Source organism: Capsaspora owczarzaki (genome assembly GCF_000151315.2).
Source record: "Capsaspora owczarzaki ATCC 30864 unplaced genomic scaffold supercont2.13, whole genome shotgun sequence".
Taxonomy (NCBI): Eukaryota; class Filasterea; order Ministeriida; family Capsasporidae; genus Capsaspora; species Capsaspora owczarzaki.
This window is the reverse complement of record NW_011887304.1, coordinates 352,044-375,356: the sequence shown is the minus strand read 5'-3', so window position 1 is coordinate 375,356 and position 23,313 is coordinate 352,044. Positions and strand designations below refer to the sequence as shown.

At 53.1% G+C, this 23,313-nt stretch overlaps 7 protein-coding genes across 8 annotated transcripts; 4 read left to right on the top strand and 3 right to left on the bottom strand.

The window, feature by feature from the left end:
* The first annotated feature begins 2,500 nt into the window (after positions 1-2,500).
* On the top strand, positions 2,501-5,041 carry CAOG_07048 (hypothetical protein). The gene is made up of 5 exons (XM_004343722.2): positions 2,501-3,123; positions 3,242-3,310; positions 3,401-3,482; positions 3,585-4,278; positions 4,385-5,041. The coding sequence occupies exons 1-5, from the start codon at positions 2,552-2,554 to the stop codon at positions 4,726-4,728; spliced, it is 1,761 nt and encodes a 586-aa protein (XP_004343772.2). The 5' UTR covers positions 2,501-2,551; the 3' UTR covers positions 4,729-5,041.
* A 9-nt stretch (positions 5,042-5,050) lies between these two features.
* Positions 5,051-6,719, top strand: CAOG_07047 (protein serine/threonine kinase). Its single transcript, XM_004343721.2, has 3 exons — positions 5,051-5,167; positions 5,335-6,155; positions 6,262-6,719. Exons 1-3 carry the CDS (start codon positions 5,061-5,063, stop codon positions 6,603-6,605), a joined length of 1,272 nt encoding a protein of 423 aa, XP_004343771.2. The 5' UTR covers positions 5,051-5,060; the 3' UTR covers positions 6,606-6,719.
* Positions 6,648-11,069, bottom strand: CAOG_07046. Of its 2 annotated transcripts, XM_011272408.1 has the most exons (8): positions 11,007-11,069; positions 10,344-10,552; positions 9,535-9,621; positions 9,284-9,411; positions 8,377-9,112; positions 8,165-8,273; positions 7,456-8,059; positions 6,648-7,356 (listed from the first exon to the last, which is right to left on the bottom strand). In XM_011272408.1, exons 2-8 carry the CDS (start codon positions 10,477-10,479, stop codon positions 7,078-7,080), a joined length of 2,079 nt encoding a protein of 692 aa, XP_011270710.1. In that variant the 5' UTR covers positions 10,480-10,552; positions 11,007-11,069; the 3' UTR covers positions 6,648-7,077. The 2 variants fall into 2 exon arrangements, with proteins under 2 accessions (XP_011270710.1, XP_004343770.1); XM_004343720.2 differs by lacking the exon at positions 11,007-11,069 and having other exon boundaries at positions 10,344-10,800.
* A 482-nt stretch (positions 11,070-11,551) lies between these two features.
* On the bottom strand, positions 11,552-13,634 carry CAOG_07045 (hypothetical protein). Its single transcript, XM_004343719.2, has one exon. It carries the CDS (start codon positions 13,614-13,616, stop codon positions 11,757-11,759), a length of 1,860 nt encoding a protein of 619 aa, XP_004343769.1. The 5' UTR covers positions 13,617-13,634; the 3' UTR covers positions 11,552-11,756.
* A 290-nt stretch (positions 13,635-13,924) lies between these two features.
* On the bottom strand, positions 13,925-14,986 carry CAOG_07044 (pre-mRNA-splicing factor). The gene is made up of 4 exons (XM_004343718.2): positions 14,895-14,986; positions 14,768-14,791; positions 14,220-14,386; positions 13,925-14,132 (listed from the first exon to the last, which is right to left on the bottom strand). The coding sequence occupies exons 1-4, from the start codon at positions 14,944-14,946 to the stop codon at positions 14,013-14,015; spliced, it is 363 nt and encodes a 120-aa protein (XP_004343768.1). The 5' UTR covers positions 14,947-14,986; the 3' UTR covers positions 13,925-14,012.
* A 256-nt stretch (positions 14,987-15,242) lies between these two features.
* CAOG_07043 (hypothetical protein) lies at positions 15,243-17,972 on the top strand. Its single transcript, XM_004343717.2, has 6 exons — positions 15,243-15,273; positions 16,053-16,729; positions 16,848-16,978; positions 17,079-17,147; positions 17,240-17,587; positions 17,702-17,972. The coding sequence occupies exons 2-6, from the start codon at positions 16,072-16,074 to the stop codon at positions 17,753-17,755; spliced, it is 1,260 nt and encodes a 419-aa protein (XP_004343767.2). The 5' UTR covers positions 15,243-15,273; positions 16,053-16,071; the 3' UTR covers positions 17,756-17,972.
* An 11-nt stretch (positions 17,973-17,983) lies between these two features.
* On the top strand, positions 17,984-23,050 carry CAOG_07041 (hypothetical protein). The gene is made up of 6 exons (XM_004343715.2): positions 17,984-18,678; positions 18,768-18,890; positions 18,966-19,139; positions 19,218-19,303; positions 19,396-21,569; positions 21,685-23,050. Exons 1-6 carry the CDS (start codon positions 18,010-18,012, stop codon positions 22,995-22,997), a joined length of 4,539 nt encoding a protein of 1,512 aa, XP_004343765.2. The 5' UTR covers positions 17,984-18,009; the 3' UTR covers positions 22,998-23,050.
* Positions 23,051-23,313: the final 263 nt, after the last annotated feature.

Below are 23,313 nucleotides of genomic sequence, written 5' to 3'. Positions count from 1 at the left end.
AAGCAATGTGAGCATCATATGAACATGGTTGAGAAAGACAGAGACACGTACCTCATGCAGCTCGCATTCTGCTACTCGGATGAACTGCTTGAGCATCCGGCGCCTTCGCAAGGCCTCCAAGACCTCCTTGTTGGGTTCAGCTGGCCTATAGTCCAAGACCTCCTTGTTGGGTTCGTGAGTGCAAAGGGAAGGAGGTTCAGCACGACGACGTATTGAAAAACGAAGGAGGTTCAGCACGACGACGTATTGAAAAACACACAAAAACCAAAACAAAACAAAAAAAAACCGTACGGAGGCGGAACGACGGATGATTTCGGCATTAGTAGAATCACATGCGTGTGAATGTTGTCAGCCACAAGTCGGTTGAGGCGCTTGATTTCTTCTTTTGACGTGCCTGTTGACGATGCGGAGCAAAGCCGTTGATGTGTCAGAAGGCCATCAGCTTTTTAAAAAACAAACAAACGCTCCCAGAACTCACCATATTTGATGGCAAGGCCAGCGAGTGTTTCGTTCTCCTTCACGTAATGCACAATTGTTTCTTGACGCAGAGAGCTCGCACGAAGAGCCGCTTTGACGCGCGATTCGTCCTGGACGCTGCGGCCCTCAGCCAAGTCGACTGCGGCCTCCAGCTCCTTCTACAAAATCAAAGGTTGGCAAGTGAGTTCAACAGGAGGGTGACGAACGATAGTCACAATAGTCACACTGTACCTCAGAGTACTGCGTGCGGAATGGGCAGGAAAAGACATGGACATCGAGCGATTTGCGCTTCATGGTCGCTTTGCAATGAATGAACGGGCATGGAATGGTCGCCTCGAGGCAGAATCGCGTCGCATGGGCGCCACGATCGCAGGCACGCAGCACAGCACCGCATCCATCCGAGCAGCGCAGCATGATTGCGTCTGCCGCCTGCTGCTTTTCGGCGTTGAGCTTGAAATCGTTCAGATGCGCGGGTTGTCGGCACTGGGATGGAAATGGCAAAATTTTGGCAATAGAAACCCAGAGAGGTGAGCAATGAGTGCCTTTGACCATCAGAAATGTCTCTGATGGGGGGACTTTTGTCTGAGAAAAATCGCTCGTCTCAGATGTCTGAGTAAATTTGGTTTTTTACCATTGGACACGGAACAGCCACCAAATGCGTCGGCCTGGCTGCGACCCACGACTCGAGGCACTTTTTGCAGCACATGTTGCAGCATCGCGGGCACTGGCGGTTGTCGACGAGCGGCTCGACGCAGATGCAGCAGAGCAGGTGCATGTTGGCCTGGTCGTCGTCGCCGTCGTCGTCCTGCACGAGCGGCCCTTTCGCCTGCTCGCCATGCTCATCATCAACAGCATCATCGTGAGTGATGGTCTGCAGCGTGCGGCTCGGCTTGATCGACGTGACCATCAGCGCGTCATCATTGTTGTTGAGCGGAACAGCTCAGCGGTAGGCGGTGCAGAGGCCCCTTCCGCCCACGCTGCGACGCCGCCAGTGCGCGTAGAGCACCACGCAGGACTGCTGCTGGAAGCGGGCGTCGGAGCAGACGGATGGTGAGGCACAGAAGGAGAGAACGAGGACATTCAATGATGAATGAATGAATGGGAAGTAATAAAAGAAAAAAAAGAAAAAAAAAACCGGGACTGAAATCTTCCCCCAATGCAACTCCAGCCAAAACAAAAAGCAAGAAAGAAAACGTCACAAGTCGGGAGATTGAAAGAAGCATAGCGAGATGAACGAGGGAGAATAGATCTATATCGGAAGCGAACGAGGGGGGGGGAATGAGGACATGTTGGATCGGAGGAAGGTTGATCGGATTTGGATTGGAAAGATCGCTCAACTCACTCGAAGAGAATAGAGCGAAAGGGGCATTAGTTGGAGAATCACTGGGAGTGCATTGATCGAGAACAGAGCCGAGGAAGATGAATCAAAGAGCTGGTGATGGGAATAGATTTTGGTGGGTAAACGGCAACTTCTGTAGAGCTCCACAAAAGGCGCGCTGATCGAGAATAGAGTAATCCAACAACATCTAATGCAACGCTAGGGCATAATGATACTGGTCAGAGTGAAGTGAGATCAACAACACGAAGCGCTGCCAAACAGCCTCATTCGTCTGAAGTTTCAAGATGGGTAATCAATCTCAGCGGCTGTCCCTTACAATGCTCAGATCGTCATTCTGAGATCGTTCTGCCCCTTCTCTCCATCCCACCACGTGTCCTACGTTTAACGCTTGTCTGAGCTCGAGAGCCAACGTTCCCGGCTTTTTCTCTTCCCAAACTCGTTCTCCCTTTCCGTCCATTCGGTGCTGCTGCCCCTCACAATTCAACTCCCTCGCTTTGTACTCAACCTCATCTCCACCACTACTTCAGGCTACCATAGTCGACACTCTCAACGCTCGGCGCTCTGTACACTTTCTCAGCAACTTTGCTCTCCCGCTCTCCACCTCCCGCCGCCCCCTGCTCTTCGCCCCTCGTTTCAATGCTCATTTTCCCCATTCTTGCATGTTCACTTACTTTTGTGGTCACTGTCGCTCAGACTCGGATCACTCTTTCGTTCTCTTTCGACTTCCATTCAACAATGTCTGCCTTGGATGAGCTCGTCCAGCAGACCGACCCACCACCACCACTGCCGCTTGCACCAGATGACGAGCGCCCTTCCTTAACATCATCCCCATCATCGGAGCCGTCAACGCCGCCTCAGGCTCAGCCACCGCCGCAGCGCCCACCTCGCCCGAATGCGCCCTCCTTACAGCAAGCGGCTGCGACGACCACTACAGCCGCGCCACCACACCGACCAACCTCGAACATCTTCATCCCATTGAACACAAGCAATGGCGCCACTGCCGCCGGGGCTGAGCGTCGGCGTGAGGAAGCAGACCAGGACCAGGACCAGGACGACCAGGACGAGGACGACGATGTTGTCGAGGCACTCTCGCCGCTGCGGCCCCAGCAGCTGCAATATCAGCAGTATCAGCAGCTCGGAGGAGGAGCAGCTGCGATGCTGGCGAGGCCGCCCTCAGCCGCGAGCATTGTCGGACCGCTGGCTGGATATGGAAGCGTCTCGTCCGTGTGCCCGCCGCTGCCAGACCAGTCTGCACTGCGCGTCGCAGTCCAAGGCGCCGAGATGCGATCGTCCGCTGCAGATAACAAGTTGAGTCGGGTCTGCCCCGCGAGAAAAAGCGAGGCATTGCATTGCTTTTGAAATGGGATTGCATTGAAAAGCTGCTCAGATATAGACTCACTTTGTATGGATGGTGCGTGATTGTAGGAAATTGTTTGCTACGTATCGCATCGAAGTGTCGAGCTCAGTGATGGGGCGACGGTGGACAGTATTCAGGTCTGTTGCTTTTTTTTTTCTTTGACTCTTTTTCAGTTGTTCAGGAGTTTGCAGTTTGCTAACACCAAGACAACATGGTGCCAACCACAGGAGATACAACCAATTCTACTCGTTGAACGAGTCACTGCGAAGATCCATCAAAACTGCGCTCCCACTCTTTCCAGGCAAAAAGGTACAGCAGCAGCAGCGGCCGATGTTCAACGGATTGAACTTTTGCTTTCTCGATCGTTGAAGCTCACTCGTCCCCCAACACTTCCCACATCACTCAAAACAGGCTCTTGGCAATAAGCGACCCGAATTCATCGAAATGCGAAGACGAAAGCTGGAGCAGTACATGCAGGAGCTCTTGTCGATTCCCAACTTGCCATCCCTGGTTGCCCCGTTCCGCGAAATTCTCGAGTTTCTCGAGGTCTTTCCTCCTACAGCATCCTACCTCACATCCTCAGAGGCCACCACCGTCTCCAGCCCATCACGGGAACACAGCGGGACGATTTCTGCTGGCTCCATGAACCCGCTTTACTCGCCGTCCGTTCATTCGACTTCCTCCAACGCATCTTCTCCGAGCAGCACACGAGCCTCGTCTCGAGCCACCTCGCCCGCACCGTCACTAAGATCAAGCAGACTGCCCTGGAGGCGAAGGCGCGCGTCTCAGCAAACAATCGAGTCAAACACAGAGCCAGTTGTTTCTGTCGGCAGAGTGCGCGACAGCGTCATGGACATCTCAGACCTCCCAGACGACGAAGAGTCCGACGACGATGATTCCATCAAGCCTCTCTTTGTCACCATCAACGTCTATGGCGACTTGCGCGACTTTGAATACCGCATGGACGAAGACGAGAACGACGGCGACAGTTTGAAGGACTTGGACAATGCTGCCAGCGTCATGGCTGTCGGTGGCACTGTCAAGCCTCGTGCTTCCTCGCGCACGCGAGTTGGCAGTTTTCTTTTAGTGGATTTGAATGATTTAGGTGAGTTTCGTCCGTTCGTCGGAAAATGTCTGCACTCTTGCCCCCCCCCTCCCACCAATGCTCATTCCAACTCGTTGATGTTTTGTTCTGTGTCCTCTGCTTGTAGTTGGAACACACGAGCCAGTCACCAGGCGAGGCGGGTCAACAATCTCCTCAGGAACGGTCGAAGACAACGTGTTGGCGGGCGTGCAGGCGTGCTTGCTGAATGCGATTTTCGACAATAGTCCTTTGGCATCCGCCGAGTCTTCGTCACTGTCAAACTTGTCGGAGCTGTCGGCCGACCCGTTCGATTCGAAAGTGTCATCGCCCGACGATGTCACAGCGGTGGTTCCTTTGACACCGCCTTCGTCTTTGGCCAGCCTTCCTCCGACGAGTCCCACCGGGCGACTGTCGTATGTTCCTGAGGAAGAAGATTTTGGCGAGCAGGAGACTGGCGAGAGCCCCAATTGACGAGAGTCAGCGATCAACCGAATCAATATCCAGCGCTGCTGCCGAGTGATCTCAACGACGCTGTTTCCCATCGAGCCACCCAACAGCCACCAGTCTCTTTGGCAACGCTCTAACTTGAGCGCGCGCTTCTCACCATCCTCTATCTCCCAGTCCCGACATTCATTCATCCATTCATTCATTTATTGTTGTTAATCGTCTCTCATCCAGCTGCGTGTGCTTTTTTGACCAAGCTGCTTACCTCGACTCGTCCATTATGTTGTTATTAGTCTTTTGTATTGCCATTTTCCCCAAATGTATATTTTCCTTCTCAGTCTCTCTTTGTGTTCAATCCAATGTCCTTCCATTTATCCGACGCGTACGCCCGCAAGCTTGAGCAATACGAGCTGTCCACCAAGCTCGGCGAAGGCACCTACGCCAGCGTCTTCCGCGCCATTCACAAGTGAGTGTTTTCAAAATGTTTCGAAATCTTTCAAAACCCTCAGAAATCTCAGAAATCTCAGAAAATCTTCCATCTTTGCGGTCTCAAACCTCAAAACCACTTCAACACCTTAATCCTCTCTCTCTGAACTGAACCACCTCCTCCATGCTCCTCCTGCTGTATTACAGACCAAGCTCGACCCTCGTCGCGCTCAAGCAAATCAACCTCAACCGCGACGAAGGGACGCCGTGCACTGCGCTGCGTGAAATCTCGCTGCTCAAGGAACTCCGACACGCCAACATTGTCGCCTTGCTGGACGTCGCGCACACCCGCGAGCGCCTCACGCTGATCTTTGAGCATCTCGACTGCGACCTCAAGCAGCATATGGACGCGTGCGGAAAGAACCTGGCGCCGGCGAACGTCCAGCTCATCCTGTACCAGGTCCTGCGCGGCATCGCGTACTGCCACTCCAAGTCCATCCTGCACCGCGACCTCAAGCCGCAGAACCTGCTGCTCAATCGCGCGACCGGCGACGTCAAGCTGGCCGACTTTGGCCTGGCGCGCGCATTTGGCATCCCCGTCAAGGCATTCTCGCACGAAGTCGTCACGCTGTGGTACCGGCCGCCAGACGTCCTGATGGGCTCGCAGGTGTACAGCACGTCCATCGATATGTGGTCGATTGGCTGTATTTTTGGCGAAATGACCACTGGCCGTCCGCTGTTTGCCGGGAAGAATGTCGACGAGCAATTGGCGCGCATCTTCAAGCAGCGCGGCACACCCACCGAGCTCACCTGGCCTGGCGTGTCGCAGCTGCCAAACTTTCGCGGCGACTTTCCAGTCACACCGGCCGTCCAGCTGGCCTCCATTGTGCCAAAGATGGATTCGCTCGGCGTGACCTTGCTCAACCGACTTCTCCAGTACAATCCCGCCATGCGTGTCTCCGCGGCCGAAGCGCTTCAACACGTGTACTTTGCTTCCATCCATGCGATCGTTGGCAATCTTCCCAATGGTGAGCTATTTGCGGACTGTGTTGTTTTGATGGCAAAGTGGGGGCAGCAGTGTTTTGTCGTTGTTGTTGTTGTTTGATAACCAACAGTCTGTTCAACCCGGCACAGAGCAAAGCATTTTCGACCGCACTGGCATCACCATGATTCTCGAGCCTCCTGTCGAGGCAGCACAGGCGCCGGCTGCGTCAACGGCAGCTGCAGCTGCCGCCGTTCCGGCACCAATAGCTCAACAACAACAAGACATATCTCAACAACAACAAGCATTCCAGGACCAACAACAGCGCGAGCTCCAGCTTACTAGAATGCAACAAATGAGCCAATTCCAACAGTTCCAGCAGCTCCAAGCTCACCAGCATTTGCTAGCCCAGCCCAACCACGTCGTGAACAACAACAACAACAACTCTTCATCACAGGCCCACCCATCGCACTTGGATTCGCAATTCACACAGTAAACCGAACTTGTTATTAGATAATATTTGTAGATGCCGTAATTGGTTGGGAGTTGATGAATGAGATGAATTTGTAAACAAACAAACAAACAAAAAAGTGCAACACTGAACAACAACAACTACAAACACTGGTCAAACAAAGCAACACACATAAAAGACAGTACACGCACAACAAACAACAAAGGCAAGAGAGAACCGACACGCTCTCATACACTTATGCGAGAACAAGAGCGTGAAAACAAGACCAAGGAAACAAAAGGGCTCTGCATCAAAGGACGGCGGGAATGAAAGCCAAAGCAACAGACGCCCCAGGCGTCGTGCAGGTGGCAAAACAAAAAACCCTCCAATACCAAGCAAAGCCCCCCCAAAAAAAGGATTTGTTCAAAACGAAAGAAAATTAAAAAAAAAAAAAAAAAGAGAGCAGAAAAAAGCGAACATTGATCCAACCACGAATATTAGGCTGGGGCTAAGAGACTCATGTTGAAGACTCAAACTCGACAGCACATCCTTGGCAGTAAGGCATGGCCTCGTGCTCAATAAAGTGCTCGTTGTCGCCAATCACTTTGTTGCACTTCATGCAGCAGAAGTGGTCGGCGTGGTAGCTCTTGTCCAAGGCCCGGACAATTTGGTCGTCCAAAATGGGCTCCTGGCACTTGGCGCACAACGAGCCCGTAATGTCGTAAAAGTGGAGTTCGCAGTACGGCCTGTTTTCATGCTCAAAGAAGCAGCCGTCGTCGAACGTCTTCCTGCAGACCTGTGGCATCAAAAAGTGGTCGAAAAGAGCAAAAGAACAGTCAGACACTCGACTCCAGACAACTCCACACTCAACGAGCGCTCTGCCAAAAAAACCTACCTGGCAGCAGAAGCAGTCGGGATGCCACGGGAAGCCCATCGCGTTAACGTTGGGTCCGTTGATGGACTTGTTGCACGAGAAGCAAGTGTAACACTGCGTGTGCCACCGCCGACCGAGGGCCTCAATGTACTCGCCGGTGATGAGCTCGCTGCACTTGGCGCAGGCAAAGCCAAACTTTTTGTAGAAATCGTCGAGGCAGTATGCCTTGCCGTCCTTTTCGACAAAGAGACGCTCGCCGATGGGTTCCTGGCACTCGTCGCAGACAAAGTGGAGCATGTGCCACGTCTTGCCCATCGCCTGCAACACGTAGTCGGAAATGGGCTTCTCGCACGCCTGGCACCGAGGGCAGAACAAGTCTTCATAGTCCTTTTCGCAATAAGGCTTGTTATCTTGCGGGTTGACAATAAACGGAGAAGTGCCGAACGCAACGTCGCAGTGAGCGCACACAAAGTGGTTGACGTGCCACGACTTGCCCAGCGCGCTCACGCCCGTCTCCGAAATGGTGATTGGCTTCAAGCAGGACGCGCAAAGACCTGCATGCAGCTCTGCTGGCGAGATGAGTACTGAGCGACGGCGAGCGTGCTTTGACGACCACGAGACCCAGCTGGACAAGGAAGGGTGCGGGGGGGGGGCGGAGAGACAGCAAGAAGTGAGTTTGATGAAGGCACAAACAAAACACGGCTCTATTGTTGCAAGCATAAATGCATACCGGTTTCGACTGCTGTAGCGATTCAACAAGTCATCGAGCAGCTTTTCTTGCGTTGTCTCGCGTCGGAAGCCAGGAGCATGGTGATAGGCGGCATGGACACCGTTGATCACTGCAGCAGACAAAACACAACGACAAACACGTCAGTCATTGCGAGATATCAGCCAAAAACAAAAAAAGCACAACTATCGACAACGGCAACAAGCCACACTCACTCTTGGTCAGAATGAAAGATCGGAAAACGGCAGGATCGTCGAAAACAGTCAACTCCTCTTGGAGCACGGGGCCAAAGGCTGGGACCTCGTCCTTGGCGGCGGTGACAAAGCGGAACTGCACATGCGTGTTTTGTCGCTTGTCGACTTGGAGCATGCCGAAAACATGGTTGACCTTGCTGCTGGTCATGGACGGCGAGAAACCGCCAGTGCCCTCGTGAACGACCAACACACCAATGTCATTGCCAATCTTGCGCTTGCGGGCGACTTGCTGCATGTCGGAGGCAACGTATGGCAGAAGGGTGGAGACGTGGAACATGATTTCAAAGCCGTCAAACTCGGTATAGTAGGCCGATTCGACACCGTCCGAGGTGGTTTCTGACTTGGCGCTCAAGCCGGCAAACTTCATCAAATCCTTGTTCTGGAATGTGTTCACGTCCACCTTGGTCGCAATCACATCGAGCAGCTGAGTGAACGTCTCCGAGCCGTGCTCGTTCAAAAGCATGTCTTCGAGGCTTGTCTGATTGTTCCGGCCGAATACAACGCCAAAGATGAGTCGCGAAGACGTCTCCATCGACTCAATCTTGAGCAGGTCTGTCGAGAGCTTTTGCTGTTGCTCCTTTTGCACCAGCATCAAATTGTTCAAGGACGAGCGTTGCAACTCGCACGCATCTGCAATCGATGCAAACACGTCTGCCGTCTTGTTTGATTTCTTGGGGAAGTAGCATCGGAGCATTCCCTGTGTGGGGTTGTCGAGAGATTGAGAAAGAGAAATGGAGGAGGAGATGAGCAGAAGCAACAAAGTTGTGATTTCGAAAAAGCGAAAAAGCGAAAAAAAAAAAAAAAAAAGCCCCGCATCATCATTGCTGAGGTTCCAAACACTTTGCAACAAAGACCCTGTCTCACATACCTTCTTGGTCCACAGAATAGCGCGGTATTGGTACTTTTTCTCGTCGGCAGACGAAACGACCTTTTCCTTGAGCAACGACAATGCGATCGGGCCGAGAACATCGTGCTTGCCGACAAAGTTCTGGTGCTCTGTGTGGTTGGCAAGGGTTGATTTGAGTTTGAGTTTTTGTGTGCATGTGCGAACATGCTTTGAGGAGAACCAACGGAATTCCAACATAGCACAATCAATCCAATACAATACGATCGACTTACCCTTGTCCCAGAAGAACCGCTCGTACCAACGCTCTCGGGTGTGTTCGATGGTGTATGTCTTGGTCTTGATCGAGTCGAGTGTCTTGCCTGTGTGTGTGTGTGTGTGTGTGTGTGTGTGTGTGTGTGTGTGTGTGTGTGTGTGTGTGTGTGTGTGTGTGTGTGTTGGTTTCACACGCATTTGCACAAAAATAGCAAAGGTGAATGTCAAGCTGAGGTTTGTGGTTGCAGTGGATACTGTTGCCACACACTGTGGTCGGCTATTGCCGTCGTCTGCTGCTCTTCATTACAAAAGGTTATTGTTTCCCCCTCTTCTCAAAGATCAGAGAGGGCAAACACCAGATAGATCGAATCTTTGAAAAAAAGAAAAAAAAAGAAAAGAAAATGACAGGGCGTGGTAGTGAACAACTCGTATACGCTCAAGCCTTAAAAACCAGATCAGCTTACTAAAAACGAATAAACAATAAAAAAGAAAGAAAAAATGCAACCGCAACAAAAAAAAAAAAAAAAATCATAAAAAAATAGACACGCAAGCCCAAAGCGAATGAGACAGAGCGAGAGAGAGAGCGAGAGAAGAGCAATTCAGTGGAGTGCGAACAGAGGGGACTCCACCTACAGACCGACCGGTCGACCAGCAAAAGCAAAGCAAAAGCAAAGAAGGATTAAAAAAAAAAAAAAAAAAAAAAAAAAAAAAAAAGCAGAAGGGTTTGAAGGAATGAAAAAAAAAAAAATAAAAAAAAAAATAAAAAGCCACAGTTGTATGCATTGGAAGAGTATTGTTTTTGAGCATTTTTGGTATTGTTTGAACGTACCACCGAGATTGACGGAGAGGAGCCGCTCGCGCTCAGTGTGGAAGCCTGCGATTGGCGTCACAAGCACGTTGGTGGTCGCGGGGCCCTGCACAGACCCGAGGGAGGCCGCCGAGGCTGAGGCATCGAGTCCAGACATTTTTTTTTTTTTCGTTTTAATATTTGGCCTTTATTTCGGGTTTAGATTTGTGTTGAGCCGCGGGCTTTTTGAGCTGTGTTTGGCGTTGAAGGGGGAAGTGGTGGTGATTGTCAAGCAAAACACAAGCACAATGAGCCGATGCTGAAGCTGAAGCTGAAGCTGGTCGAGAAGTCGAGATTTGGAAGAAGGGGGCTTTTTGTGTTGTTTTGGCAGAAGAAGAGCACCGTTTGTTTTGTGCTCCAATTCAAAAACGCAAAGTCCTCTCCTGTTTGTGTGGATGGCTGCTGTTTGGGGCCTTTGAGATGGGAGACGTTGCTCGCTTCACACACTGAGGGGAAGATGGATGGGTGGATGGACGAAGCAAGCGAGAGAACGAGACCAGAGGGAGGGAACCGATCGGACAACTGCAAGGAAAAAAAAAAAAAAAAAAAAGGGTGCCGATTGAAAAGAATGAAAGCCTGTTGCTTGCTGTGGGCCGTCGAGGCGGGGAGGGGGGGGGGAGGGAGAAGTGGGCTGCGTGAGCGTACTGCAGGCAAGAGTGGAGAGGTGAGTGACTGGGAACGGAGGAAGAGCCGCGGTCGGGATGCACCAAGGAAAAAAAGAAAAAAAAAACAAAAAAAAAAAAAAGAAAGACTGAGTTGTAATTGAAGAAAAAAAAAAAAAGAGCTTCCAAAGACTCGAAGCCTCCTTGTTCATTTCTTCGCCCTGCAACCTCTATCATTAGAAAGAACAAATTTATATAGTTGATTTGGTAACTTTGGTGCGGATCGGAAGGGGAAAAGGTTGCTTTTTAAAACTTTTTTTTTTTTTTTTTTGTTTTGAGGCAAAAATCACAATGCGCTTCCAGTCTATTCCAACTTTCGCAATAGATGGTGTCAGGACCCGAGTTTGCGTCCGTCCAGCCGGCGAGGTTAGCCGGTGGTAGTTAATGAGGATTTAGCACATTCTGGTGTATTTGGATGCTTTTGGATAGTTGTCATTGCGCATTTTGTATCAATCAATCGACGTTACCTGGCCAAGAGCTTTAAGCCCCAACCCGTGGGAATCGGAGTCTCACAGATGGAAACTGGGTCAACAAAGCATCAAAATAGGATAGTTTGAGGGCGATGGAATGCGTTGGAGGCCTTGTGTCGGTCGCGAGGGCCCCTCCTGCCAAATATGGACACAAGTCAAGTTGCGCCTGTGCCCGTCTCACCACACTTACTTTGTAGTCCCAGAGGATCTCCAACAATATGTAAAGCCGAGAAAAAAAACGTGGTCAATGCAATGGTGTGTTGTCACTGAGCCATGGCAGCCCAGCGTGCGCGGTCCATTTCCTCGACATCGTTTTCGGAAACGAGATGAACGAGACTTCCGGAGCCGAGCGTGTTTCGCTGCATTCGTACCGAGCTTACCGTGATGTAGATGTATCTGACTCGCGGCGGAAGCTGCGTGCGGTCGATCGGGACTGCTGCGGGAGCGATTCCGAACGCGCGCTCAAACGAACGCAGGAGAGTGTCGCCCCATGACGGTGGTTGCTGGTAGAGGTGGGGCAGCTTGGTGTGGTGGTCGGCGTATGAGCCAGCGCTGACTTGAATAAAGACAAGCTCGTGGGTGACCGCCCGTCGACCCTGGGGATCTCCGCACGGTGCAAAAGTGACGTAGTCGACGACCGGGAGGTTGAAGGCCGGCGCGAGAAGGGTGCCGAGCGGGAAGGGTTGGCCGCCGTTGTGCTGCGCAAGATACGCCGTAACGTCCGAGCAGAAGCTTGCGTCCAGGAAATGGGGTGCAGTGCACTGGATGGTAAACGGTTTGCGCCGGGTGTCACGCCGCAGGTTGGTCGAGTGAATGGCCGTCAGTCTGTTTGAACGAAGACAAGCGGCCACGAACAGCTCGAGGGCACGCCAGCGAATGGGAGGGTCGTGGTAGATGGTGCTCAGTCGATGAGCGAGTGTGCTGTCGATGAACATAGTGGCAGCGCTCATGACGAACGCGTTGAGTGGGATGAGCTTGTTCAGATCGTTGTTGTCCCGAATGAGCATTCCGGTACTCTCCCAGAGCGCCGTGACCGAGGGCGACGACTGAAGGGACGGGCGCTGCAGATACAGCGAAACTAGATCCTCCTGGAAGCGACGCGTCATGTCGGTGTCGTCCAAACGACCCGCGAGATGCCGCGCCACGCCGTGGAAGCGCTCCAAGTAGTAGTTGATGCAAAGGCGGTCAAAAGCCATGGCAGTGTCTCGCCGAGACCAGTAGTAGAACTCGCACAGCCGCGGAATGCCTCCAGTCCGCTCCACAACGGCGCGCATGTCTTGAGGCGAGACGATGGGGCTCGCACGTTGGTTCCAGATCCCGCGCAGGGCCTCTCCTTCGGCCGGGGTCAGCCGCCTCACATCCACTTGTCGAGTGGTGCGCTCAGCGTCACGGAAGACCCCGGGCTGGAGAACGACCGCGCCAAAGGACGAGCTCACGGCGGTGATGAGCTGCGAGAGATAGGTGGCGAAGGCAATGGATCGCATCGGTCGCAGCGGGTGATTGTCCGGCAGGTTGCTGGCGGTGACGAGCGCGTTCCACTGGTCAATGGCAAACAGGGCGCGAAGCGGCTGCTGACGCAGGAGCGCCAAAACCGCTTCCCAGATTTCGAGAGCAGGAGCGTCGCGGTCTAGAGTCTGTCTCAGCTTCGTCCACCAGTCGCGAACGCGCGTCGAGATAGTCGAGGGCCACTGCTCGACCTGTAGCGCGTTGTCGTTGGCACGATGAACATGCCCGAGCATCAACTCTGCGGCAACCTGCGGCGCAGCACTCACAATCTCGTCTGCATTCGGTACGTAGATGATGAGGACAGGCTCGTTGGCGGCGTTCGGGACTGGCGACGCGCGACCGTTGAGCACCGCGTTGTTGTGACGCAGAACTTCGACCACCAGCATGAACAGGATGCCGCTCTTGCCAACGCCACCAGGGCCTGTGAGATAGTGCGGGGGCGCCGAGGCACGACCTGTCAGGAGCGGCTGCACGCCGAGGAAACCATACGGCACATCTCGCGAAAAGAGGTGGAGTACGTTGTGCTGCAGGAGCTGCGTCTGCAAGTCGGTGGGCGCATTGAGAGCACCAAGTTCGCGCAATGTGATGGTAACGGACTGGGGCTGGGCTGCGGCCATGTCCGAAGGTAGACGAAGAGAAAAAAAAAAAAGTGAACTGAACGAGGACACGATCATCAGACGCTCAGATCAAGACATTCAAACGAAATTCAACTAGTGGGAGATTTATGGGGAATGTGAGGTGGGGTGAGCTGAGCTGGTGTAGAGTGGTAATTCTGTGCTGCAATGGAGCGCTCAGCAATTTTTCCCGCTCTTCTCTCTTCACCTGCGCAACTTGGAGTCGACTGAGGATGGGCAAGAAGCCATGTTAAACAAGTAACAAGCACACACACACACACACACACACACACACACACACACACACACACACACACACACACACACACACACACACACACGCACACATAGCGCGGTTTTTAACAAAGCAGCAATGGGCGCGGGCGGGCGGGCGAACTGTTACCCAAACCCGCCGCCACCGCCATTGGCCTGGTCCTTTTTGAATTGGTACTTGCTTCGTTCGTAGTACATGTCTGTTTTTGAGACACCTAGATTGACAATCTTTGGACAGCCATCGCGCTATGGTGATGACAACAACAACAGAAAAAAGCGTCGTGAGCAAACAAAACCAGAAGTTTGGCAACAAAACGACCGCTGTTCTCTTACATCCTTTTCTTGAATGGTACACTCTTTGCAGTAGTAGGCGTCCGAGATGCCAACCGAGCCGCAAATCACACACCGTCCTTGGAAGGAGCCATAGTTGCACTCATCGCACACGCGAACGAGCGTGCACGGGCGCACATACGAGTCGCAGATGACGCATTTGCCGTCGCCTATAAGGAAGGAAGTATCACAATGCATTTTGAGTCATTCATTCGGACGGTTTTGGTGATGCTTCAGTGAGGAGAGTACGCGATTCAATGGTTGGCGTCCATTGGCCGAACGCAGATTGAGATGCTTTTTCTGCTCGCATCCGCCCAGTCCAGTCCAAGTCCACTCCAGACTCAGGTCTAACTCAGTCTGGATGTTTGATCGCAAGTGGTTGTACGCGATGAGCGTGTCAGGGTGGGGGCGAGGCCAGCTTTGAGCGTCGTTCAGTCGTCGCGTCCCTTCTCACTCACTCTCTCTCTCTCTCTCTCTCTCTCTCTGGACAGATCGCACCAAGAGGTCAAACGAAGCAGCTGATTTCCAGTTCATTCAAGACCACAACTTACACTTGTCGCAGAGCCGGCCAATCGCTGTCAACAGTTACAATGCAAAGTCCACAATGCAAAGTCATAGTTAGTTCGATCTCTCAACAGTCGAGTTCAGGCAATGGTCGCATCAAGGGGATGGGTTTACCGATGCCAGGCTGCTTGCGGCACATGATGAGATCCGGGTTGTGCTTGGCCATGGTTGAAAGAAAAGAAAAGCAAGAAAGAACGGAAAAAAGTAAGACGACTGAGCTGCTCAGAGCAGCAGCAGGTTTCCATTTTCAAGCTTTGCAGCATTCAAGTTGTAGCACTGAGGTACAAGTAACTCACCAGCCACCACAGATCCCCTCAATCCAAGCTTGTCACTCTCGCTTCAACAAAATCCGTTCGAGCCGGCTCGGTGGCTCCTCCACGCGCCTCGACTCTTCCGCTGATTTGCTACTATTTGATCTCCAATCTCCAACATCCATCCATTCTCTCACTCTCTAAATCCGAGTGCTTTTGCTTCCAGTCTTTTATCATTTTTTGTATGGATTTTCCATTGCTTATGTTCTTGTTGTTCTCTCTCTCATCCCTCTCTCCCCCCTCCCCCTCTCACCCTCTCACCCCATTTGCGTTGATCTCCATCTCCTCTCTCGTCTCACCCCCATTTGCCTGGCTCTCTCTCTCTCCTCTCTTCGAAAGGCGAGCGGTGGAGCTTTTCCCCTCTTTTCCCCTTCTCTCTCCCCTTCTCTCTCTCTCTCCCCGTCTCTCGTTCTTCCATTCTTCTTTCGCTTTGGACGCTTTTCTTCTTCTTCGACAGTCGCTTCTTCAACAAACAGCCATCAAAACACAAACCAAAAGAACCAAAGAAACGTTTGTTGAGCGAACACAACGTCAATCAATACAATTTATTATTTATTTTATTTTATTTATTTTATGATTTGTTATTATTTGTTATTTTTCACAGATCTCTTTAACAAAAAAAAAAAAAAAAAAAATGCAAGTCCACTTTTTTTTTAAACGAATCATTTCCTTACGCTTTTCTAACAACCCTTGCTTATCTTTTCATACCTCGCTCTTCTTACTGTTTTCACCACTTTTTTTTTCTTCTTCTTTATCTTGTCCTTTGTTTCGTCCCTTTTAACCCCCAGGCCCTTTCCCGTTCAAACCCACCTTTCATGCCTGCATTCATTGCACTTTGGACTTGCATCGGTGCCATGTCGCTTGGTGGCGGTCTCATCGCACCTTCACACTCTTCCCGCAAAACACTTCACTTCAACTCACTTCACCACTCATCTCTCTCTCTCTTTGGCACATCTCACAGAACCAAAAAAAGCTACACCATGATGGACGCACACGACGACGCCGCGGTCATCCGCGCCCGCACCGAATCGACTTCTGGCGCCGCTGGTTCGTCGAGCCAGACCGCCCTCGAGCCCTACGACAATGCTGCGCTGCAGATCTTTGTCACCGACCCCGAGAAGCACGGCAGTGGCATGGACGCGTACGTCAGCTTCTGCGTCACGACCAAGACCACCATGCAAGAGTTCCAGGCGCAAGAGTTTTTCGTGCGCAGGCGTTACACTGACTTTGTCTGGCTCCGCTCCAAGCTGTTCAGCGAGTTCTCAACCTCCGTCATCCCCCAGCTCCCGTCCAAGGATGTCGCCAAGCACCTCAACCGCTTCTCGCCCGAGTTCCTCGAAAAGCGCCGCTACTTCCTCGAGCGCTTCCTTCGCCGCTGCGCCAGCCACGCCAAGCTCTCCACCAGCAAGGACCTGCACACCTTCCTCGAGGCGAAAAAGTGGGCTCTCGACACTGCCAAGAAGGAGAAGGGCGAGTTCCTCTCTTCGGTCAAGGACTCGATCGACAAGCGCGTTGCCTCGTACAAGCTCAAAAACCCCGACGAACGTTTTGCCAACCTGCGCTCGCACGCCAACTCGCTTGGCGAGCACCTGACCAGCCTCGAGAAGATTGGCACCAAGGTTCAAAAGCACGCCAGCGGTGAGTATTCTTGGCATGTTTGTTGGTGAAAAAAAAAAAACCGAAATGGACCTGCTTTGTCCTCTTTCTTCGCTGCCTTTTTGACTCACTCTGCGGCGATTCCATTTCCACTGAACAGACATTGCCGACGACTTGCAAGAAATGGGCCCCGTCTTCACCATGCTTGCCAACTCGGAATCCGAGCTCCGCGACGTCTTCACCCAAGCCGGCCAGGCTTTCGACAAGCTTGCCACCATTGGCCACGAGACTGTATGTCGTGATGTTCTGAGTGTTATCAGTGCGTGGCATCGATTCGACATTCATCGGCTGACTTGATGTGTGTGTTTTTTTTTTTTGCGTTCAACAATAGGCTGAGAAGCTCGACGCTCTCTACAACAACCCCGTCCACGAGTACGTCTTGTACGCTGCCGCCAGTGCTGTAAGAGCTACAATGATATCTTGACTACTGCAGTTTGCTTTCTTGATTGCCTGAACAAAAAGTACTCACCATTTCTGCTTTCCCCCACACAGGACCTCCTGGACAAGCGCGACGTCGTCGAGTACCAATGCGAGAACGCCCAAAACACGCTGATGAAGCACGAGAACGAGCGCAACAGCCTCGAGTCGTCCGACGGCAAGGCTGGCCTCGGCTCCTTCTTCTCGTCCAAGAACCCCGAGCTGCTCAAGCAAGAGAAGCTCGACAAGCTCGCCACCGCCATTGCCGAGGACGAGCAAACCCTCCGCGAAAAGCAGCAGGAGAAGAAGGAGACTGACGAGCTCGTTCTCCAAGAGTTTGATTCGTGGCACAGCCGCAAGGTCAAGGATTTCAAGAAGATTCTGACGGATCTCGCAAATGCCCAGATTGCCCATCATTCTCAGGTGAGTTTGTGATTGTTTGTGCATGGGGAGCTGGCTTTGAGGGAAAAAAAAAAAAGGGATGCAAGTTCTGACGATTTTGACGATTTTGACGATTTTTGTGTTTTGTTTTTGTAGAACCTCAAGATTTACGAGTCTCTCCTTCCTCACTTTGAGAAGATCGATGCTTAACTTGTCTGCGTTGATCGCTCTGCCTGACTTTTCCTCCCTTTATTCCGTTTCTTTGGTCAGCAGTGCTGCCAGGTTGTGGATTTTGATTGATATCTTTCATGTCTTTTTTTTGTTGTGGGCCTTTTGTTTCTTCTTCTTGTCCGCCCACGATCGGTGTTTGATTTTCCTGTTGTCTTCTTGTAAAAAACACACTCACACAAAAAACCAATGCCATCCATTCTTCTTCCTTTGTGTTTCGCATTCAAACGCTGGAAATGGCTGGTCGCAAGTCTCATCATAAGCCGCAGCAGCAGCAACCGCAGCACAGCCAACCACCACCACCAACACAGCAACAGCACGCGACCAATGAGAATGACCAATCAGTCGAGCACGTCCAACCCGACGAAGCGGAGGACTTCATCCAAGAACGAAGTTTGACTGTGTCTTCGTCGTCGTCGGCGTCGAATGCACAGCCACTGAAGACTGCTCCACCGCGGCCCACCACCACCACCACCACCACCACCAGCGCGTCATTATCATCCTCAGGCGGGGCGCAGGGCAGCAGCGGTCGGTCGTGGACGGCGCTGTTTGCTGGAGCTGGCGCTGCGTCATCAATCTCAGCCAATACTGCTTCCTCTGCTTCCTCTTCCTCTTCTTCCTCTGCTTCCTCTTCTGCAGCGACACGTTCAACCGCAGTCGCAGCAGCTTCGCCATTGTCGGCCTCATCGTCGGCATCGTCGTCGCTGCTGTCCGCTTCGACTTCGATGACCGGGTTGCCGCTATCCCGCTCCGCGTCGTCGTCGTCGTCCAACTCTAACGCCCATCCTCCGCTGTCGTCGCCGTCGCCGTCGCCGCGATTCACTCAGTCGGGATCGCCAATGCACGACCCGCTCACCACCGAGAAGCAACAGCTCATCCTGCAGCTCAAATTTGCACTCCAAGAGGTTGAGACCGAAGCCATAAAAATCTGAGATCGGTCTGAGATTGTTGCTAACTCCGCAATTGCATTGCATCATGTTTTGTGCGTGCACAGTGCTTGGCCAGGTTTGCCATCAACCAGCAAGAGCCGCTCAAGAGCGAACCGGCCGTCGTGCATCTGACCTCGGCCATCGAAAGTATATTTGTGCATGGTTTCCGCCCTGGTTTGAAATCAAAGGTAAAACAGAACATGGTTGGGAGAAGGTGCCCTCCAGAAACGCACGCACTCACCCTCGATCCGCTCGCTGATCAGATGCTCAATGTGAAAGAGGCATTCCAATCGCTGCACGTCGACAAGCACGACCTCGTCATGCAGTTCCCGCCGCGCAGCCCATTCTGGGAGTTTGTCGTGCAGTTTACGCGCAAGGCTGCTGTATCCGAGCTGACATCCATTCGTGTCTTGACCACTGACATTGGTCGCTCTCGCGTACGTTGCTGGCGGAATTTGGAAGTGTTGTTGGTTTTTTTTGCTGAACTGGTTGCTTGACGTTGGCTTTCTTCTCAGGCCTGGGTGCGCCTCGCATTGAACGAGTTTTCGCTCGAGAACTACTTGCGTTTCATTTGTTCGGAATCCAACAGCAAGCTGTTACGGTAACGAAAAGGAATTTCGCAGCGAAAAACTTGCACACACACGCTCTTTAATTCGAGCTCACTATTGTTTTTTGGCCTTGCTCTGTGTGCAGATCGTACTATTCACCCACCGCCATTATGCTTGACGGCGAGCGCCGGGATACCATTTGCATGCTGATTGCCAGCCTCGATACCGTTTCCTTCCAAATCGCCCTGAACGACCCTTCCTTGAACACGTGGTGCGAGGAGACGCATTTGTCAGCACCTGCGCCCTTACATTCCCTTGCACACACCGGAGGTGCTGCGACCACGAAGAAGCCATCTCAACCAGCCACGCCAAGCACTCCGTCAATAGCAATGTCTGATTTGCCCGAGTCTGCCCACCAATCCCCATCTCTGACGCACGACACGTCGTTTGACCGCATTGACAGTCCAGAGCGCGAGCTGACTACGACAGACGTCGAGCCCAGTGACGTTGGCGCTGATGAGGGTGTCGAGAGCGAACAGCAGGTTGTTGATGATTCCAGTCGCCTTGCCGAACCCAGCAATGCCCCTCCTAGTAACGAGCAACCCGACTCGCCCATTTTGGCAGAAGAGCCCGTGCTGGCCGACGAGCCCATTCTGGCCGACGAGCCGACTCCGACCGAAGAACCGACGTTCGACTCGCCTGTCGGGTCGCCGCCAAACGCAACGACTCGATCTCCCGTGACATCTCTCTCTCCCGCAATCGGAGAGTCCAGCAACGGACTTGACAATGATGAAATGGCTTCGTTCTTTGTGTCCAAGAAGCGCAGCAAGTCGCGCAAGCAGGCCAAAGTGCCCCAGATTACACAATTGCACGCCCCTCCACCCGCACCAGAGTCGCCCAGCAAGCGTGCGTCCACCGATTCTCAGTCACCTGCAGCCACCGACGACGGTGTTTCTGGCGCCCGAAAGTCCAGCTTTTCGTCCTCCACAACTGCCGCTCCTTCCTCGGAACCAGCAACAATGACTGCGCGCATGTCGTCCGCCCTGTCTTCTTTCGCCGCGACGGTTGTTCCTTCCGTGTACGCGACGCAGCCAGCCCCTCCAGCACAACACGCATCCCCGCAGCCTACTCCAGCGCGTGCCTTCGTGTCTTTTAATCGCAAGGCGGCTGCTGCCGAGCAGGCCGAGCAACTATCTTCGTTTACCGTCGCGCCGATGGTGGTTCTCGATGCATCGCTGGCTTTTGGTCCGCTCATCGTTCACGATGGGCCCCAGCCAGAGTCGACGGACGCGGCAACGCTGCAGGCACCTGCTGGCGAGAAGCCTTCAAGCACTCCGGATCTCGAAGCACTGCTGAAGCTGCCGTCCTCTCATCCTCTGGCTGACCTGCAACCCGAGACGTCAGAGCATGATCGCAAAACGACTCCTGAAGATGACGACGATAATGAGGATGTCGCGGAGTCCAAGCCAACACCTGCCGCAGAGCTCCTCGCACATGTCCCGCTTGTTCCAAAGTCTCCGATCAAGGATTTCGAGGATTATGGGTCGCTGCTGTCCCGACATGTGAATGTTTCTTCCCCGATTGCTGGTGTTCTGTCGCCTGCTGTCTCGCCTGATTCCCCAGTCCCTGACGCCGACGATAGCCATGACCCAAGCGTTGCCAAGACTGACGAAAAGGCGACAGAGCCTGAACTTCCAGACCAACTTGACTCGCCTGACTCGCCTGACTCGCCTCACTCGCCGCCGGAACTCCAGTCGTCGGCAAAACCCGATAATGAGAGTTCGGAACCACCAGTACCAGAGGATCGTGCCGCAATCGTCGATGTAAACCAATCAAACCATGCCCATGATCCAGTTCCAATCGATGAGGCCTCTGTTGCGACGCAGGCGCCAGAGCCAATTGCGGCGAGCTCTGCACCCGTGTCAGAACGGCCATCTACCCCTCCGGAGGACGAATCGGATGCCACAGCAGTGCGCAATGAACTCTACGCAAAGCCCAACACAACACGGAACGAGCTGTACACTGGTGGTCACCTTGACCATCCCACATCGTCCGAGTTGTCGGCTCCGCCCAACCCATTCGCAAGCGAGGCTGAAATCCAGCGATTGACGGCCGAGTACGAGGCGTCATTGGATGCCTCTGCGCGCCGAGTCGATCGGCCGACCACAACCCAGGCTCGACTTGGGGCTTTGACTGCATCGCTCGTCGCAGCGTCCATGACAGCCCGCCAGCTGGCCTTTTCTGCCTCGGCCAACGCAGTCGCTGCCTCTTCCATGCTTGCCAGCAGTGCTGTCGACGGTATTAGCTCTTATCTGCGAGGTACGTGTTATTTGCAGGAGTGCGAGGGGGGGGGGAAACAAAAACGTGTACCTTGCATTGTTTCTCATTTGCTTTGGCTATTTTGTGTGTGTTTCTGGACTTTGTGCTTTTTTAGCCGCCAAAATCAGCATAGGACAATCCAGTTCACTATTTTCGCACTACCAGCAGACGCGCAGCTTGAAGGAAACCCCAAAGTCGGCCGCCCACACGGCTGACGACTCGGATGGCGAGTTTGAATTTGTCATGAACAGCCTGGAGGGCGAGGACGATCTTGTTGCCGTGTCCTATCGCGAGGAAAACGACCATGCGTTTTTGGCGCTCTTGTCGCTCATCTACGAGCTCGGAGCCGAGCGGGGTCTGGACTCGCAGCTGTACAAGTGCCACGGCTGCAAGTCGCCCATCGGCATGGTGTTTGGCCCTTATCGCATCTGCAGCTACGACGGTCGCTACTACTGCCAGTCTTGCCACCACAATGACCTGCGCATCATCCCGGCGAGAATTGTGCACAACTGGGACTTTTCCAAGTACGCCGTGTCCCGTGTCGCGCGTGACTTCCTCGACTACATGGGGCCGTCGCCCGTATTCGACATTCAACTCATCAACCCGTTGCTCTACGGCCTTGTTGAAGAGTTGCAAGAGGTCAAGTCGCTTCGACAGCGACTGCTGGCAATCCGCAATGTGGTGAGCGGATGCCGGCTCTACGACTCGGAAGGCCTGCCCAGCAGCCATGAAGCGCCTTCCACGGACAATGCAGACGTCTTGCCAGAGGATGCTGATGCGCAGGACGGCGGGGTCCAGCCGTCCGCGGCTGCTGCTGCTGCTGCCGGAAGCTGGATTTCGTCCTGGACGTCTGGATTTGCCCCGCCAGCCTCCCGCCAAGCAGCTTCACGCCAGCAGTCGACAGCGCTCGCTCCTCAATCTAGCCAACAGGCTGGTAGTGGCGGTGCTGGTGTCAAACCGGGCAAGCTCGGCAACTCCAACCCGCTACGAAAGCTTTTGTACCCACGCGACCACCTGTTGGATGACAATGTCGATCTGTACTCGGGCGATGACCTCGTTCAACTGCATGCCGGCACGTTAACCCCGCTGCTGCGCAAAGCAATCGCCACGGCGCTTCACCACGTGGCCAACTGCAGCGAATGCCAGGCCAAAGGGATGAACTGCGCCATCTGCCGTGGCCCAGACAGGCTGTTTCCGTTTGACACGGACACTGTCGGCTGCAAAGGCTGCCCGGCGCTCTTTCATCGATCGTGCTGGATGGTGCGCGTCGGAGCCTGCCCGCGCTGCGGCCGATCCCACTCCCGAGGGTGGAGCAGCGGCTCGCAGGCCCTCGGGTTTGAACGTCAACGCCCTGGTCAGTCTGATGAGCACGTCCTTGCCGCATCCACTGCTCTCGAGCAGATGGCGAACGCTGTTGCGGATATGTAGGTTTCGATGTAACTATGTGTGTTGCGAATATACACTGCTTTCTTCTTGTTGCAGTCACACACATCTTATGGGGCAACCAATACTGTATCTGTACTTGAGATACCAACATGAAAGCACCGCTAAAAGTCGTCGAAGGTGTAAACCGCACGCGCTCAAAAAGTTACCGATCGATGAGCGAACCAAAAATTGAGCCCGATGGTGTTGTTTCCCCCGTTCATTCACTCTTCATTTCTATTCGTAATTTGCTCGGGCAAAGTCCACCGGAGAGTTCTATTGTTTCTTTACCAACCTACCTGGATGTGCATACCATCACTCG

Excerpts from the sequence above, each read along its gene's own strand:
- CAOG_07048 (XM_004343722.2), top strand. The coding sequence starts at position 2,552 with ATGTCTGCCTTGGATGAGCTCGTCCAGCAGACCGACCCACCACCACCA. Across the intron at positions 3,124-3,241 it reads TCGTCCGCTGCAGATAACAA|GAAATTGTTTGCTACGTATC; the intron begins GTTGAGTCGGGT and ends GCGTGATTGTAG. Across the intron at positions 3,311-3,400 it reads CGACGGTGGACAGTATTCAG|GAGATACAACCAATTCTACT; the intron begins GTCTGTTGCTTT and ends TGCCAACCACAG.
- CAOG_07047 (XM_004343721.2), top strand. The coding sequence starts at position 5,061 with ATGTCCTTCCATTTATCCGACGCGTACGCCCGCAAGCTTGAGCAATAC. Across the intron at positions 5,168-5,334 it reads GTCTTCCGCGCCATTCACAA|ACCAAGCTCGACCCTCGTCG; the intron begins GTGAGTGTTTTC and ends GCTGTATTACAG. Across the intron at positions 6,156-6,261 it reads CGTTGGCAATCTTCCCAATG|AGCAAAGCATTTTCGACCGC; the intron begins GTGAGCTATTTG and ends AACCCGGCACAG.
- CAOG_07046 (XM_011272408.1), bottom strand. The coding sequence starts at position 10,479 with ATGTCTGGACTCGATGCCTCAGCCTCGGCGGCCTCCCTCGGGTCTGTG. Across the intron at positions 9,412-9,534 it reads GCGGTTCTTCTGGGACAAGG|AGCACCAGAACTTTGTCGGC; the intron begins GTAAGTCGATCG and ends CCAACCACACAG. Across the intron at positions 7,357-7,455 it reads CCGACTGCTTCTGCTGCCAG|GTCTGCAGGAAGACGTTCGA; the intron begins GTAGGTTTTTTT and ends TTGATGCCACAG.
- CAOG_07045 (XM_004343719.2), bottom strand. The coding sequence starts at position 13,616 with ATGGCCGCAGCCCAGCCCCAGTCCGTTACCATCACATTGCGCGAACTT.
- CAOG_07044 (XM_004343718.2), bottom strand. The coding sequence starts at position 14,946 with ATGGCCAAGCACAACCCGGATCTCATCATGTGCCGCAAGCAGCCTGGC. Across the intron at positions 14,792-14,894 it reads CCGCAAGCAGCCTGGCATCG|CGATTGGCCGGCTCTGCGAC; the intron begins GTAAACCCATCC and ends AACTGTTGACAG. Across the intron at positions 14,133-14,219 it reads GTACCATTCAAGAAAAGGAT|CGCGATGGCTGTCCAAAGAT; the intron begins GTAAGAGAACAG and ends TCATCACCATAG.
- CAOG_07043 (XM_004343717.2), top strand. The coding sequence starts at position 16,072 with ATGATGGACGCACACGACGACGCCGCGGTCATCCGCGCCCGCACCGAA. Across the intron at positions 16,979-17,078 it reads CCACCATTGGCCACGAGACT|GCTGAGAAGCTCGACGCTCT; the intron begins GTATGTCGTGAT and ends GTTCAACAATAG. Across the intron at positions 17,588-17,701 it reads AGATTGCCCATCATTCTCAG|AACCTCAAGATTTACGAGTC; the intron begins GTGAGTTTGTGA and ends TTGTTTTTGTAG.
- CAOG_07041 (XM_004343715.2), top strand. The coding sequence starts at position 18,010 with ATGGCTGGTCGCAAGTCTCATCATAAGCCGCAGCAGCAGCAACCGCAG. Across the intron at positions 18,891-18,965 it reads GCCCTGGTTTGAAATCAAAG|ATGCTCAATGTGAAAGAGGC; the intron begins GTAAAACAGAAC and ends CTCGCTGATCAG. Across the intron at positions 21,570-21,684 it reads TATTAGCTCTTATCTGCGAG|CCGCCAAAATCAGCATAGGA; the intron begins GTACGTGTTATT and ends GTGCTTTTTTAG.